General features: G+C 39.3%; 1 protein-coding gene across 1 annotated transcript in view; it reads left to right on the top strand.

The window, feature by feature from the left end:
- The first annotated feature begins 1,268 nt into the window (after positions 1 to 1,268).
- LDB2 (LIM domain binding 2) overlaps positions 1,269 to 16,321 on the top strand; it is a 368,330-nt gene continuing 353,277 nt past the window's right edge. Inside the window, exon 1 of the mRNA XM_075499808.1 lies at positions 1,269 to 1,294. Within this exon, the coding sequence (XP_075355923.1) occupies positions 1,284 to 1,294 (11 nt within the window). The 5' untranslated portion in view covers positions 1,269 to 1,283. The remainder of the gene's footprint in view (positions 1,295 to 16,321) is intronic.

The raw sequence follows: 16,321 nt of genomic DNA, 5'->3' as shown, positions 1-16,321 counted from the left end.
TGTGAATAGATATTGACCTTTCTTTCACTATTTATAAAGAAAGATACCACATGAAGAAGGCTGCAAATCTTAATACAAGTTAAAATTAAGTTCACTTCAATTTAAGGTGTAAATAAGAGATGTTTGACATTAAAATAATCAGCTGTATATTGTAACATGTCCTACTGAACTTTCTGCAAGGTCACAGCCATCCCACATTGGAGATGGGAACAAACTGAAGACCTGCCAATTTAAGGCAATGATTTTCATTGTTTTTCCTTTTTGTGGACCACTAAAGGTTTTCCAGCAGTGACTCTGACTTAGAAATTTCACAAAGGTCAAATAATGGCTATATTTCACTTCCCATGGATCCCTTAGCACTACTACACAGACTCAGGCCCAGGGTGAAAACTGCTTATCAAAGACCAGTCACACACATAGTGGTTTTCTTGAGTTCAGGAATCTATGCTGTTTCTCCATTTAAAAGTAACCACTGTCTTGCCAGTAGATTGAATCAACAAAAACTTTTGTTCTTCTTCAAACTTATCTACATCCTGTACAAACCAGGTCAAGATAACTGGCTAGTCTCATCAGTTATCTTTCTGGCAGTGAGGAAAAGACTTAACGGGTGAAACATGGGACCTTTTCCTTTCTCTGATCTTGGTGCAGTGCGGCTTGTTTTGAGGAATTTTCCAGGGCTATTTGATTGGGATAATCAATTGGTCTCTGCTGAAATTTTTTCCTCTGTCTTTGAGGGGACCTCATACTAGGTTGTGGTACAAATAGGAGCACAAGTGAAGTCTAATGGGATAGTTATGGGGCAAATTGCTTGTAGCAAGCAGAAGTAACACAGCTGGATTTATTTTTGGGTGTAACAAGCCACACATTTCTAACACTGACAGTCACTGTGCTGGATATTTTTTTATCAAACAAAGCTGCAGCTATAATCTTTTGGTAAGACAAAATTCTTAAACCGTCTCTGTCATCAGTCCCTGGTATTCCTTGTCTCAGAAATTCAAAGAGCAAGTAGTTTTCTTTTGTATTTCTGAACACTTTTCCAGAGCTCGTCTTGAAAACTCCCAGGAACATGTATAGCTTTTCTGCCTCTATGGTTAATGATCTCTGCTGCTGGTTATGGATGTCTCTCCTTTCACTCAAGTCCTTTTTCACTACTTTAGCCATCTGCGATTTTAACTGTTTTGTGCAAGCATCCTTGCACAAATCAGCATGGTTTCTCCAGTTTGGACATTACAAGCCTGATTCTCTGCTGTGTTGAGACTTGGAGTCACTTTCTCAGGTGAGAAATGAATACAAGGTAAGATAAGGGAGACTGATGCAGACTTCACTGTCCACTTGTTCCTATGTTACTAAAAAGATAATTTTCTTCCACCATAAGTATAATCTGAGATATATTGCAGAAGGAATTGGTGGCTCTGCTTTGAAGTGTACATTTGTCTTTTGATTTAGAGTGTACATCTTCTGCTAATCTCTTCTACTATGAAGTTTGCCCGATTTTTCTTCTTTTAACTTTTTTCTATTTTGACTAATCTCTTCCTCTGCGAACTCTCCTAACTTTACCTTTTATATTTCAAGTGCAGTGCAGACCATTTTACGAATCTTAAAACCCAGTGAAAAGCTGGAAAGAAGAAGTGATTCTCAGGAAGAAAGTGGCATCCTTTCCCCCTGAAGCAAAGACTGTTTCCATAACATTGATCAGCATTACTGCAGCTTGCCAAGCTTTTGTGTTACTGCCACTTGGGAAAGATTACTATGTGGACAGTATGTTACAAAGTGAAGGTGACTTACAGATTGGAGCTAGCTGCCTATTTGGGGAACCTATGCACCTGCATAGCTCTTCCCTAGTCATATAATATAGAATATATGACCAATACTGGACAAGGCCTATGAGAAGACTGTAGTCTTTTCAGCATTTCCCTGCGTCCAGAAGTCATTGATCCAGGTAATTATTAGTAACAAAATAATTTTTATTCTAGAGTAGTATGTCCAGATAGAGAAAGATCTGCTCTGGTGTAGGTTAAGTGGAATAACTTATTATAATATAGCTATGTCAGTCTTATCTATATCAGTAAGAACTTGGACCAGAATAAGCATAACAGTAGAGCAGTTGCACTCTGTTCTGGTAGTAATCCTCCTTGGATGAGATGGAAAACCGGGGTTCTTACAATCAGGGAGTGTTCCCTGTCCTATGAATATCGTTCGTGTATAGGAATGCTCTTCCTCAGAGCCTTTCCAGGTTTCACTGGGTAATTACATTCTACTTGTCCAAATGGTTTCTTCTCTGTTTGTGAAGAGCATCCCTTCCTTTCTTTTTTGAGTTGCAGTATATTGTTCTTTAAAGTGGATGCAGCATTTCTATGTAAATTTAAATCACACTATAGCTAATGTCAGTATTTATTTGTTTTATGTCCTCCTGCCACATTCTAGAGTTTTTGTGGTGGTGGTTTTGTCCACAGCCAACATTATTTTTTGTAATGTAATCCAGCAGTTTTGTGAAAATCGGTGCTCTTCGAGCGCTGTTCCTTTAGTACTTGGTCACTAGGTGTCACTACTGATCTAGGAGAAAAGCAAAGCTTTGTTTCCGTTTTTGTTTTAAATTTGTACAAAGCAGAAAATCATTTGTATATAAGAACTTTTGTGTTGTCTATAAAAACTCATACCTGCTCATATCTCCATAGCATGGTCAGTAAGGAGTCATTGTGTTCCCCAACTTCAGCAAAAAGTCTGCTATGCAATCCACTTTTAACTACACAAGGAAGAGTTAGTAATTTTTTTTTTCTCCAGTGTGTTAGCTGTTTTGAACACAGAATGATTTTAGCTGCTGTTCAAATCCAGGACCATAACCGTGAAAAGGACAATATTTTACTTTTTTTGAAAGGATTATGGAAAACTAGGTTGTAACATATTAAGAAGACACTATATATGCAAAAATCAATTGTCAAAGTAGACTTCCTGCTTGGAATTTCATTTGAGGCTTGTGGATTCCTGTTCATGTGTTAGAATCAGTAGGTAGAAGGGTTAATCAGCCTACACACGATATATGGTGATCTCAAGCAAGGCTGAAAAAATCAGACGCAAAACCTGATTAAGTATTGAATGGTCTGGTTTAGGAGAAGTAAATTTGAATCTGGACATAAATCTTGTTCAGTTGTTCACTGATAGCTCTTGGTAAATGTGAGGCACCATTTTGGAATGTATGCTGCTATTCTAAGAAAATGAACTTTGGCCTTTTAGTGAAGGAAAACCTGCTTCCTTTGCTGCAGTGCTGTATAAACATCTCCTACTCATGTCTATTCTCTGCTCTTGGGATTCAACAGAGCTTAAGAAAAATATTTTAATGGAGACTGATTTCTAACCCCTGCTGAACACCTCAAGAAATAAATGTCTAATGATTACATTCACATTTCTTCTCTTCTAATCATTTAATGATCGGCAATTGTCAGCAAAATGCCCCACTTGAAGGTGAAGGCCGGGGGGGGGGATGTTAAGTGATCCCTTCATGGAGGAAACTAACTATGTGTTTTGTCAGTCTCCCTTTTTTTTTGTAGAGAAAAGCTAAATCCTATGTGCCCGAGACACTTTGTGCTGATCATAGGTGAAGGTGGCTGTGTAAGCTATCAGTGGTTTCATTTTCTCTACCTGGGAGTGGCAAGTTTTTCAACAGAGGCAAGCGGTGGTTTAGCCCGGCCTGTTGCAGATGCTTTAGAATACAAAGATATTTTCATGGCACAGAGGAAAGAGCTCAGTTTTCAGCTCATCATGTTGTACCTGCAATATATGGCTATAGTGCTTTGGGGGTTTTTTGGCTATTCAGGAAAATTATCCCCAAGCACTACTGAAGCAGTATTCAAAATAATTTTTTGTGTAAAGCTTTACCAGAAGAGGATCACTTTATTTGCCCTGCTACTTCATCAGCTGTCTCAGAGCTGATGACTGCTAACAGACTCGTGATTCTACTGTTAATAAAACAGTTTCTGGGTAAAGGTTTTCCTGGCATGTCACTGAGTAAATCTGTGGGTGCCTGATAGGTACCTTTGCTTGTGCATGGAGTCCTTGCTGCTTTATTTTAGAGGGCATCACCCAACTTCCCTATTGTGACATGGAAGCTGGAAAGAACAGTTTAGCGCTACACCTTTCCAAATGTTAAAATGTAGAGTTTCTTTCTAGAATCATGGGTTCATATCCCCAGAGGCTGACTCAGCCCCTTCGCTGGCTGAGGCACATAAGCTTAGAATTGAGGAGATCTTTGTGTTAAGTCTTCTGAAAATAACCATAATAACAGAAGTCCTGTGCCTGTGGTGAGCAAGCTAATAATTCTCCATACTCCTCTGTCAAAGTAGCTCCCCTTTCTTCCTTTTTGTCGTCTTCTCCTAATAATGACCATTATTTACAAATTTGGTTTCCTCAGTGTGCATGTTGTTCCCACAAGAAGTCTCAGGCAATGTCACAACCTTCAAGGTAAAATCTGCCCCCATGTACTAAAATACGCTGAGAAAGGGAGAAAACAATACTGAGAAAGGGAGAAATCAGGCTGCTCTGCCAGAAAAGGGAGGGAGACAGAAGTATGTAAGAACAGTCACAAAATGATTTTGTGAACTACAGTCTATGGAGCTTCAGTTGGATCACATGTCAATAGCTCCAAATTTATGTTCTTTTAAAGGTATTTGCTCCACTTTTTCCTCCTCTAGCTTTCATATGTCCTATGTACATAGAAAACTCTGAATTTCCTCCCCAAGGAGCCAAGAAAATGTTTCCTTTAAATCTGTGACAGCAACAGTACTGTTGTCCATGTACTTAATAAGAGCAGAATTACGGTAATGTTGCTGTAACGTGAGCAAATATAGTAAGTATTTCCACAATGGCTACAGCTGGGATTTTGTAATGTTCACTGCTTTAACCAGTTTAAATAAAACAAGGCAAGCCTGAACCTAAAAACCCCAATCTGATTTGCTAAACAAGTTCTGTTCTGACTCTTTGTGTATATCCTAAATCTTCCTCCAGCTGTTAGTCAAAATAAATGCATAATTAAGGAGAACTACCCCTTATTACTGTTTAATTTCCTGATAAAGACATTAAATTAAATTAAAAGGAATTTCCCCAAAAGCCCCCATTCCAAACCAAATCTCTGCACTGAGAAGCTATTAGATTTTTTGCAAAACAGAATAGCAAACACAAAAAAATCTACTTTCGGGCTTTTAGATTTGTGCAGTTTAATTGTTGGTCTATTTCCCTGATAAGGTGAGACTAGTCCCATGTCACTAGGGGAATGGTATCCTGCTGTGTTTTTCCATCCTCATTTACAATGATTATGTTATCAGGCTAGCCAGGCAAAAGGGTGGAGCAACTATAATTTCAAAGCAGGATTAGGTTGAAATAACGAGGTCACCAAGTTGTGGTTGTCATGGCAACGTCACATCTAAGAATATGGGATGCTTCTAGGAGATGAGGCAAGCTTGGAGTCTCTCTCCCTTTGCACAAAATCCCAGACTATTTCTTGTAAAATTGCTTAATTGCTTTTAAACATTTTTTTTTTTCAAAGTGGCTTTTGCCACAACAATGAATCCAAATTGTACTTCTTATTGATGATGTCTTAAGGATGTGTTTATCTCTGATCTGCTGTTAAGCCTGTTTTCCTGTCATCTTCTGAGTATGTATTTTGGCTGTCTTTAAAAGATCTTTTGTTTTACATATATTACAAAAGCTTTAGGTAATTCAACCACTGCTCAGGTGTTTTGATTCTCCTTGAGACTTCACAAGCTTGTGAAACACAGGGTTCTCTCTCAGGTCATATACTGCCCTGGGACCTCTAGGACATCCACAAATAAGAGACAGTGTTTTGCTGTTAACTCTTGAATTTCCATGCTAGAGATAGTTTGTATCCATTTCTTAGTACTGTTTTATGTTTTTTACAATATGTGTTAAAATTTTTTTTTTTTTTTTTCTGGTAGTGCCTAAAATGATTATTTTTAAATACATTGTTTGTCATTGTTTCAAGTTGTATTGGATAGAATAAATTTGAGTGGCTGTAGTGCCTTACTTCACCGTGTCCCTGCTTGTCACAGGCTTTCATGGGAACTTCATGGTACAAACTCCTGACAAGCACAGTAGGAAGGAGCTGCAATGTGTGTGGTTTTATTTTATTATGTAAAATCTCACCAAAAAGACTTTCTTTTTCTTTCTCAACTTTTACCTATGCTTTAATATTGGTGTAACATTATAATATAAATCTCACAACACACATTTCTATTGAAATCGGTTTGATTTTTGTGCTTTTTCATTACCAAACATCTACTGCTATCAGTATAATGTAGTGTTCAAGTGTGCTGGGCTAACGGATTTGTGGAATAAGGGAGTAAGCTACAAACAATATAAAGGAGGTGGTGTAGACTGTATTGGTAGGCTATGGGTTTTAGTATGTAGTTTGGGAGCACCGAAGCCTGAATTGTCTCACAAGATCTTGTCTAAGTTTTTCTTCAGTGACTGGGGCACTTTTGTCTCTGGGCATCTCAGCTCCACGTACTATATGGTCTCTGCTGCAGAAGTCTCCAGCGGTATAAGTTCCATCCTGTTCTTTACATATCAGCCTTGTTACATCGAGATTTCTTTTTCCTTTTACTCTCAGAACTGAGCAATTAGTCTCACTATTGATGGAAATCATCCGCTTTGCATAGTCCCTACTCCCCAGCATGTCAGCAAAGTGCAAGATGCCACACTCTTCACAAGCTCTAACTGGACAGTGGAGGAAAAGGGGAGGAAGGGAAACAGCGGTATAAGTTCCATCCTGTTCTTTACGTATCAGCTTCGTTACATGGAACTTGCAGCAATGTAAAGGATCTAGAGACCACTACCTATTCTCAGATTTTTGTTGAAAGAAGCAGGTGGACATTCAGACAAAGACATAAACACAGAGGATGATCACATAAGGCCTGTTGCTGCAGGGCTTATACAAAACTGTGGGATGAGGGTTCCTAAAAACAGGAAACGGACTCAAAAAAGCTGTTTTTTTATAATGTTATGAGAAAATTATCAAGCCTGCCATGTATATGGTTTCTTTGATAGGGCTTTTGGTTTAAAAAAAATTAAAGAAAGCAGACAGAAAATACCATATTCAACATCTTGTTTCAAAGGATGTGAGATGCAAAGTCTAAGGGCAGATGGTGTTTTTAGACAACCTGATTTTTGAGTGACATCTGAATGCCTTCGTAGGACAGTATGGATGTTTTCTGTTTCCCTTCCTCCCCTTTTCCTCCACTATCCAGTTAGAGCTTGTGAAGAGTGTGGCATCTTGCACTTTGCTGACATGAACCAACCAACCGGTAGCAGAGTACTATTCTATTTGCTCTCTGAGTTTGTTTGGAGGAGGTGTCTGTTATTTTCCACAAAGAATGGGATCTTTCCACGGCAGCCTGGAAGAGTTGTTGATTAGAGTCAGCCAGGTGAGGCTGGGCTCTATTTATTTAAGAGATCTGCCACCTATGATGGTATATGAAAATAGGAATTTCCCCCCCTCTTTTTGCAGGTTTGTATCTTGTCCCAAGGAGAAGCTATAGATTACTATTGAATGGATTCAGTGTATTTTTTCTGTGACCTTATGATCTAATATTCTTCAGGGAGCTGAAGAACTATCTGGGAAATAAAGAAAAAATTAAAACCAAATTGTCAGTGGGTGTATCCACCAGATGGTGATGTTCTACCAAATTATTTGCACATTGATCTTGCAGTAAAAATCTTGTAGTTTGAGGGAATTCTAATTACTTCTTAAATTTCAGATGAGTGAGTCTTCCTGTTGCTTCACTGATAATTAGATTTGGAAAGAGAACATGTTTCTGCCCATGGTGAAGAGTCTACCCTGTTTGTGTCCAGCACAATGGACACAGTGAGGAATGGGGAAGAAAAATTTGTAGCTTCTACCATATTGAAACTGGGCAAATACTAGCATATTAGAAGCAAGATTTACATGGCTACTTTACAATTATGGAGGACCATGAATCTGACAGCCTTGTTTACCATTTAGGGCAGTTTATTTCTTTGAGAAAGAAAGCACCAGAATGAGAAGGGTGAGGAGGGCTTGTCTTGCTGTATTGTTCTGTGGCTCCTCTTTCCTTAGCCTGGAGGATCATGTGGATGAATGCCAAAGGTTTGGTTTGCTGGGTGGGGCCTCATCTGCATCTCAAGCTGGAAAGGAACAGATCTGCTGCATTCACCCTCCCTTTTCCTTGGCTGCTTGTTGGGTTGAACAGCCCTCAGGAAAACAGTGTTATGGAAAGTTACACAATTTAAAGTCTAGCTTTTCCTTCTTGATATACAATAAATATCACTGCAGCTTATGCACATGCACTGCAGCCACTCAGATGGAAAGAGCTTTGCTATTAAAAATTGTTAGAGTTATTGATTTAGTTTGAGGAGTAACTGCCAGTAAAATTGGATACTTCAAAAATCTTCACCGATTTTATCTAACAGAAAAAGACTCTCAGAAAACACAAGGAATGTTTTTTCTGTTTAGTCCTAAACTACAGTTAGAAAAACCAAAACGATAATTTTTTGGTCCATTTTATATTTGCCTCTTTCTTATAGTCAGTGACACTGTTCCGCACACAGAACTCCAGTGAAGCTATTCTGTTAGGATATCACCCACCTGTAAATAGAAACTGCACTGTATTTGATCCGACAAGGTCAAAAGGGCCAATTAATATACCTGCAAAATCCACCATTTCTAATGGGAATGCACTTCCCAGGATGAATATCAGTGACAGTAATGCTGATCTTAAAGTTAGGTTTGCCAAAGAAAATACTTGTTATTACTTAAAAAAAATAAATGAAACAATGAAATTAAAATGCTGTTGTACAAAATAGCAATTTCAAATAAGGGTTTCAGTAAAAATTATTTCTGTTAATTGTGAGGATGGTCTGCCTTTTCTGATAGCAGTATCCTAGTTTGGGAGGGTTCCAGTTTTGGGCAGGTCTCATGGTGGGAACACTGATACTACTGATACCGATACGGTGATATGGTTCACACATCCAGATTAAATTCTGCTCTTCGCCACAGACTTCTTGGTAGATGTGGATCATCTGGGGCCACAGTGCATTTGAAAGGAAACAGGATGATGTTCCTTCTTCCTGCCAGGATGACATTAATTACGTGCTGCGGGTGCTGGCCATCTCCCTCATTACTGTTAATCCAGTTCTCTTCATGTCCTTAGCCTCCTTGTTCTTAGCCAGGACAGCTGGGACTGATTTTTGTGTAACTGCATCAACTACGAGCACAAATATGGTAGTTCTCCCCATCCCTCACTACAGCTAGCTACTTTTGCAGAGCTCACGTGTGTATGCTGATAGTTTTGTGGATTTTGTTTTATTTTGAAGCTAAAAAGATAAACAATTGCCCTCTCTCATGACCAGTATGCATTGGTCACTTTTTGTTATCACTCTTTGGAAACAAGCCTATAATTCCTCATTGCATTCCGCACTGCCATTTGTTGAGGCAGAAAAACAGCTCAGTTTGCTGCCATTGGTCTTTAGAGTACAATGTGTCTTTGACTGAGAGTTTTTAATGGTGTAACTTTGTAAGTAGCCTTATCAGTGAAATGGCTTGAGGTACTTGGGCTGGACTGTACCAGCTAGGGGAAGCTGTCACATAGGCTTTTTTTTTTGTACTATACAAGTCCACGGATGACTTGCTTATTGAATTGGTTTTTCCTGCGGCCAAGTGCTTGATGGACAACAATGAACATTCAGGAAAGTGTGAGAGAGCTTACATGAGTTTTCCAAGTTCTGTAACATTCATTAGGAAATTACTGAAGAACTTGTGACATCTGGAAAACCCAACAGATATTCTGATGCACTCTTGCTATGTGTAGGTGGATGGCACTGTGCTTGCCCTGTGCAAGCTGAGAGTGTGCCACCAATTTATTCTGCTACACACATGGAGTGTTTGAGCTATGGCCAGAAATGTTTGTAAACTCTTTGGGATTCTTCAGCATTTGCCTACAGGTATTTGGTTTGGACACATGCTTTGATGAGAAGTGTGATCAAAACCAAGTTGTTCTGTCTAGTATCAGTGAAGTTCTGACAGTAGCTTTTCCCATGGGTAAGACAGCATTCACCTGTGTAGATTTTCTGTTGCCTAGTAAGGATTTAGTTTACACAGTTGAACTTCCCTCAGTAAATTCACTGACAAGGTCTCCTCTAACCAGCCATTCATTTTAATGAAATGTATAGGAAAATAATAACTTTTAAACCATTGCCCTTCTGTCAAATCTGGTTGAGATTTGCCCAACTTCTGTAGGAAAGAAGAGGGCAGTCTGACAGATGAAGAGTCACACTGTGATTGCATAATCTTGTTTCCTATGAAACCAGGCTAACAGGGAAGCATTAGATGGCTAATCTTCAAACCTGTCCCAGACAAGGGAATCTTGCAAAGAAAATGGTGCTTGTAGTGTCATACAGACTATCTTTGTGAAACGTATGCTGGTTTGGCACCTAGACTTTAGTGAAACTGCCCAACTAAATTGTTAGTGGGAGCTGTGCCATCTGAACAGATGGGCATGTGTAGGCAGTCAGTAGTCATGTTTGTTCTTCATTTATGGGAATTTAGACCAGGATTTGAAATACCGTGAAGCATAAAAAGCAAAATGCCCGGGTAGGCTATCCTCAGGTTTACATCCAAACTAGGTATCTTGAGCATTCGCCCTATTGCAGAGGGGACATCCTCTCAGTAAGCTAGTCTAGGACAGGACATATGACAGAAATAGTTTTTGGCTTGAATATTTCACCCATCTCAATATTCAGATTGCTCAATTCATTCTGCCCTACCAATCCAATCCATTTTCCCTGTGACTCTTTAGACCATGTTATTTTTGCTTTTGAATCCTTTTAACGACTTTCCCATATCTATTGCATTCAGTTCCAGCTTCCTTGCAGTCATAACTGTGAGTGATTCCAGCTGTGTCTGGAATTCTGCTCACTTCATTCCACATCATCTTCTTGCCCGTTTGCTGGGGTAAAGTTACTTCTCAAAGTGTGTGGGTACATACACAAATTGCCATGAGGTAGGTTAGGTTGGAAACCTACAGTGTGTCAGCTGCACCCCCATAACTTTCCTCCAAATTCTTACCCTATTAAGCGTGTGCATTACTGAGTATGATCAAGTATAGAAGTAGTTGAGTGGTAGATATCTAATTATATGTAACCTTACAGTAACTTCCATGTATATTCAGTCCAAGCTTTCTTCAAAACATTTAGCCACCACCTCCAGGATTGGACCTGGCATTCGGAGCAGTTTTAGGCCTTTGTACATTACGAGCATTTTACAATGTTGCTGTGGCAGCAAAACCTTCTAATAGAGACAGTTATGCCAACAAAACAGTTCTTCAACTACAATGGACTATACCTGTTCATCAAACAAAATAAGCTAAATCACAAGGAGACTTTTTTGCTTGTGACTTTGTTTCATCTATGGTAAGGTTTTGGACAGAATGATTATGTCAAACAAGTCTGATTTTTATCACTTTCCCTCTTGACATAGATAATCTAAGAAAATCTACATGCACACCTGGCCTTCCTTGAAAGCACACATATTCTGCAATAATGTTAGATAATAACAGAGTTGAGTGATGAAATTGTGAGCCTGGCCCTTCATCTGTTCATGCTGTGTAGTATTACTTTGAATGTCTGCACTAAGCATTCTGTCTCATTTAGATTAAGTCTCATGAGACAGGGACCACATCTTTCCCTCTGTATTGCACAGCCTCAGATACCTTGATGGCACTCAAGAAATAATAAATAATTTAAGGCCGATACTGTTGAGAGATCAGCCACATATGGAGTGTTTCTGGCCCATTTGATGCAGAGGAAATTCTGTGCAGGAAGTCAAAGAGGTGGCTAAGGTCAGAGTCGGGGTTTACAGAGTCTCTGGCAACTTTCTTAGGCACGTGTTAAAACAAGTGTTCTTCAGATTCCAGGGGAAAGCAGTAGGCAATATGCATCGCCTGCCACAGACCTACGTGTGTGTAGAGACCTTTTTCCAGATACGGCCTTTCACGCGTATTTCTGTGTCTACTTGTTTGGAAACTTTCTTTCTAATTTGTGCAAAATCATTCTAGCATAGGGGATAACCATGTGTTTTGTAACTTAAAAGGGACCTATATAAATATGCTTTTCTTGATTCCTTGTTAATAAATGAATGGGTGCACACTTGCACAAATGGAGTACATGTACAGAACAGCTGTTCTGCTACAAGTAAGGGGAGGGGAAAAAGCCCAGATGTCCAGAACAGGGTAGTCTGAGCAGTCAGTCAACAGCCTTAATTGTTTGCTAGGCAGGGACAACTTGAGAGCTGCCAGAATAACTGCCTGTGGATCTCGCCAAGGAGCCAAATACTCTTGCTGAGACTATAATATACAGACTGGCATCTGGGCTCTCTGATTGTCATCAGTCGCAGAGCATGAAAGAGGAGGAAGTGGGTAATAGTAATTGAAATGTTCACTGCAGCATTTTAAAATTAATTATTTCAAATATTTTCCTAAAAAAATCCAACTATTGAGAAAATAATTAAACATGGTTTTTGAGAGGGGAAAGACAGTACTATCAAAGCAATGCAAGACTCCTTTTAAGGGATTGTTGTTTAAATGGCTGTGTATTGTTTCTTTTGCTTAGATGTTTCACTCCACACTGCACTCCTACTATCCAGTTAGGCACCCAGATCATTTCCATTTATTCCTGTAGGCTAAGTAGTTGCTATTTGTATGGAGAGAGGTGTAATACAGTCAAGACAAACTGTGGATGTGTGTGACTGCACCTCAGTTTCCTCTTATGTGCCCTGGGATACTCTTGTGCTACAAAGCTGATGTATCCACTAGGTCGTATCTTTAAGAATGTTCTCTCACAAACTTTGTTGTTTCCCTTTTGCGGGCAGTCTTGTATGATGTGAAAACCAGCAGCCTTCACGTGACATGAGAGAAATCAACTCTACCCTGCATCTTTACCTTGTGGTGCCTTATAAAGTGGAACATATGTTAAATTAGGGTGCCTAGTCCTAGATCACCCATGAAGTTGCGTTAAAATGTCTGAATCTTACCATGCTTGTATGCTTCCAGGCTTCATACCTGGATGCCTGTGGCACTGCTTAGTAGTTTCAACCAAGAATCTGAGAAAGGTTGGCCAAGCCAAGGGCAGAGCCCAGCTTTCCAAGAAGCTGATCTGTGGTTGTCTGCTTTGCCATTTTATGCTCCTGTCACTCGACAACATCTAAACCTGCACTGAGGTTTCTGATTCTGCTGCTGGGAAGGTGGGGAGAGCTCAGCCGTTCTTGGTCATAGGTGTAGGGGCTTACACATCCTGCTTTAACCAGGTGGGGAATGGTAATGCTTTTTCTATTTAGGGGCCTGGAGTTCTGTCTTCTTTTGTGATCCAAACACAAACACTTTTTTATTTCCTTCTAACATCTGTAAACACTATACCACAATTTATTCCTAAAACCAAGAGAAATTGAGTAGCTGCAATCTGCTAGCACTGCTGCACTACTGTGTAATCCACCAGCGAAGAGGACTTGTACATGCAGGGACAGACCTCCTCTATATGGGCTAGTCCTCAGAGATGTGATAACTCCTTTCTCTCTATGCTACCTCTTTTTTTGGAATGGAAGAGGTTGTAGTTGTGATTATGAAGTTTTTGAGCTAAATTCCTTGCTTTTGTTACGGCCACAAGGGATGAAGTATGAAAAACACCAACAGCATGCTACAGTAGAGTCATTGAAAGGATCACTGGAATAATTTTTGGAATGGCTTTCTATTGTTGGATGTTGTACTCAAAAAATAATTTAGCCCTTGCAGTAATATTTGTTTTGCACTGTGTTTTTCAAAATTATTTGCATTGTGTTTAATGTTTATAATTTCAAAAGTACACAGTCTGAGTGCTGCAGGCTTAGTAGGCTCAACAAGCAGAGCAGTATAGAAGATAAAGTTTTGTCAGTGCAAGCAGAGAATGGACACTCTTTGAGTTCTGTAAAGGTCAAAAATGTTTAATAATTAATATTTAAATGCCTTTTCTTTCCAGAAAGTAAGGTCTTTTCAGCTTAGAGTTAGTGCTTATATCACAAGACACTACTAATGAGCTGTAGAGCCTTTCACTGCTGTCCCCCAGTTTAATAACACAATATAAGAATATAAGAAAAAATTTACTGAGTGAGACCACAGATCCATTTGCTCATCTGACATCCCTCATAATAGAGAGTAATAGATGACTAAGAAAAGAACACAAAACCAGGGCAGTATACTATAATATTTCTTCTCAATACCTTCTCCATTCCTATGGTACTGTGGCTTAGGAACTTCTTGAACCTTAAATTATATCCAATTGTTTAAGTTTGATATCCTTAATACATTTTTCTTTTGTTAATTTGTCTGATCACTATTTGAATGCATCCATATTTCTGGCATCCGCAGCATCCTCTTGCAATGAGTTCCTGGGCTGTTTAGGCAGTAGGTAGAAAGCTGTTTCTTTTCAATTCTGCCTAGTTTAGTAGGGATTAGTATTTGTTCCTGTTAAATGGAAAGTTTGGGCAATGTCAATCTGATTAGCTCGTCTGTCCAGTGTACTTTACTTTAGATTGTAAACTGTTCATGAGTGAGAGCACCTCTTGTGTCTTTAGTATTTCATTCATTTGGCTCAATTAGTAAACTAGCAAAACTGCTAAATCAGTCTCATATTTGGGGTTATCAAGTAATTTCCCCCCTTGTCAGACTAGCTGGGACTGTGCAGGGTACTTTGCCTTCCTTCTCTGTGGAGAGCAGAGGATACTAGGATACTACACATTTTCACTGAGGAAATTCCCTGCTATTGTAAGGTCCTATGAGATTGAATCTCCTACTCTTTTCCTTTTTAACATTGCTGTATGCGACTTTTGTTATTTTTGTTAAGTTTCAGACAGGAGGATGGGGGGCATGCTGAGCTCAGTTAGTGAAAAGATGCATGTGTTCATGGATTCTTCTGAACTAAGTATCTATTATGTGATTACCTGTCACTGTGAAGACCTGGATTCAGTGATGTAGGTATCCTAGATTTCTAATAAAACATACATATATATATTAAATTCCAGATTTTTCAAAGCCTGATTGTTACCTTTTTTTTTGAGATTGGCAGCACCAGGAAGTATTCACCTTTGCTCTTTGGACTGTTAAATGTTTCTTCAGGCCCTTAGTTCTGACTGCAGCTTTGCAGGAACAAAGACTCCAGTTCATGTTGTTCTATACTGGCTTCTTCTGCCAAACTACTCCAAAACTTTGGCCACTATATTTCCCTAGGCAGCTGTTCATCTTTCAGCCTCTAAAAGGCTTCTTATCAAGTCTGTCTCCACAGAATAGGAAAGCAATTCATTCCATAGTAAGCACCATTGCTAGCCTGCTGTCCTTTTCTACCTGAGAGGTTAGGAAGGTTTTACCCTGATTATGGGCTTCAGCTTGGGGAAACTCCAGATTCTTTGATTCAGGTAAAATCTGACCAAAGAAGACTTGAGCCCAAACTCCTTTTCACTGGTGGTTCACCAAGAGATCGTATTTCATGCTCAGAGATATGTCAAAATTCTTTGTCATGTAATAAATACAATCTAAATCTACCACATCAAAGTAGCATGGAGGTAAGGTAGCTGAAGATTTCCTTATTCCTACTGGATCCTCTTCTGCTTCCTAGAGTAGAATGTGATCTCTGTAGGCAGAGCTTGATTTGCCGGAAATAAACTTGCATATGACTGTCTCCAAGCTCAGTGTTTCTGCTTGGAGAAGGAAGCCACAGATTGTCTAGGGCTCAATTGAGAGCAGCAATCATGTGGTGAGAAGCCTGAAGAGGCGGTATTCCTATCTTTCCTGGCTAGAAAAGTACTGGCCTTTCCCCCCCAAAACCTGTTAGGTTAGATTAAATTAACAATGGTGAGATCTTTGTAGTAACCTTCTAGGTTTTGAGCCTGTGGAATATACTCAGAATGTGTTTCAAGCTTTTCTCTGCCAAAAAGACAACCCTCTCCCTTTTTATTTTTAATGAAAGTTCAAATTTTCTCAAAATAACAGCTCTTAAGGAACTGGAACAGAAAAATAAATAACCAGATAACATCTCAATATCATAATTGCTGCAAAATCACAAGGATTTTCAGTGTCACTTGGGATTTGCTTTTTTCAGTCCTCAGAAGGAACAACATCCTCCTGATACCAAATCTATATTTCCCAGAATGGGAACAGGAGCATCCATGGAGTGAGATGGACAGGTGTGGTGTTAGATTTAGAAATGATGGGCTGGGATGTATAACAACGGCAGTGATTCAAAGAAGGAGAGAATG

The sequence above is a fragment of the Mycteria americana genome, chromosome 4 (assembly GCF_035582795.1).
Source record: "Mycteria americana isolate JAX WOST 10 ecotype Jacksonville Zoo and Gardens chromosome 4, USCA_MyAme_1.0, whole genome shotgun sequence".
NCBI lineage: Eukaryota > Metazoa > Chordata > Aves > Ciconiiformes > Ciconiidae > Mycteria > Mycteria americana.
This window is presented reverse-complemented; position numbering and strand designations above follow the sequence as displayed.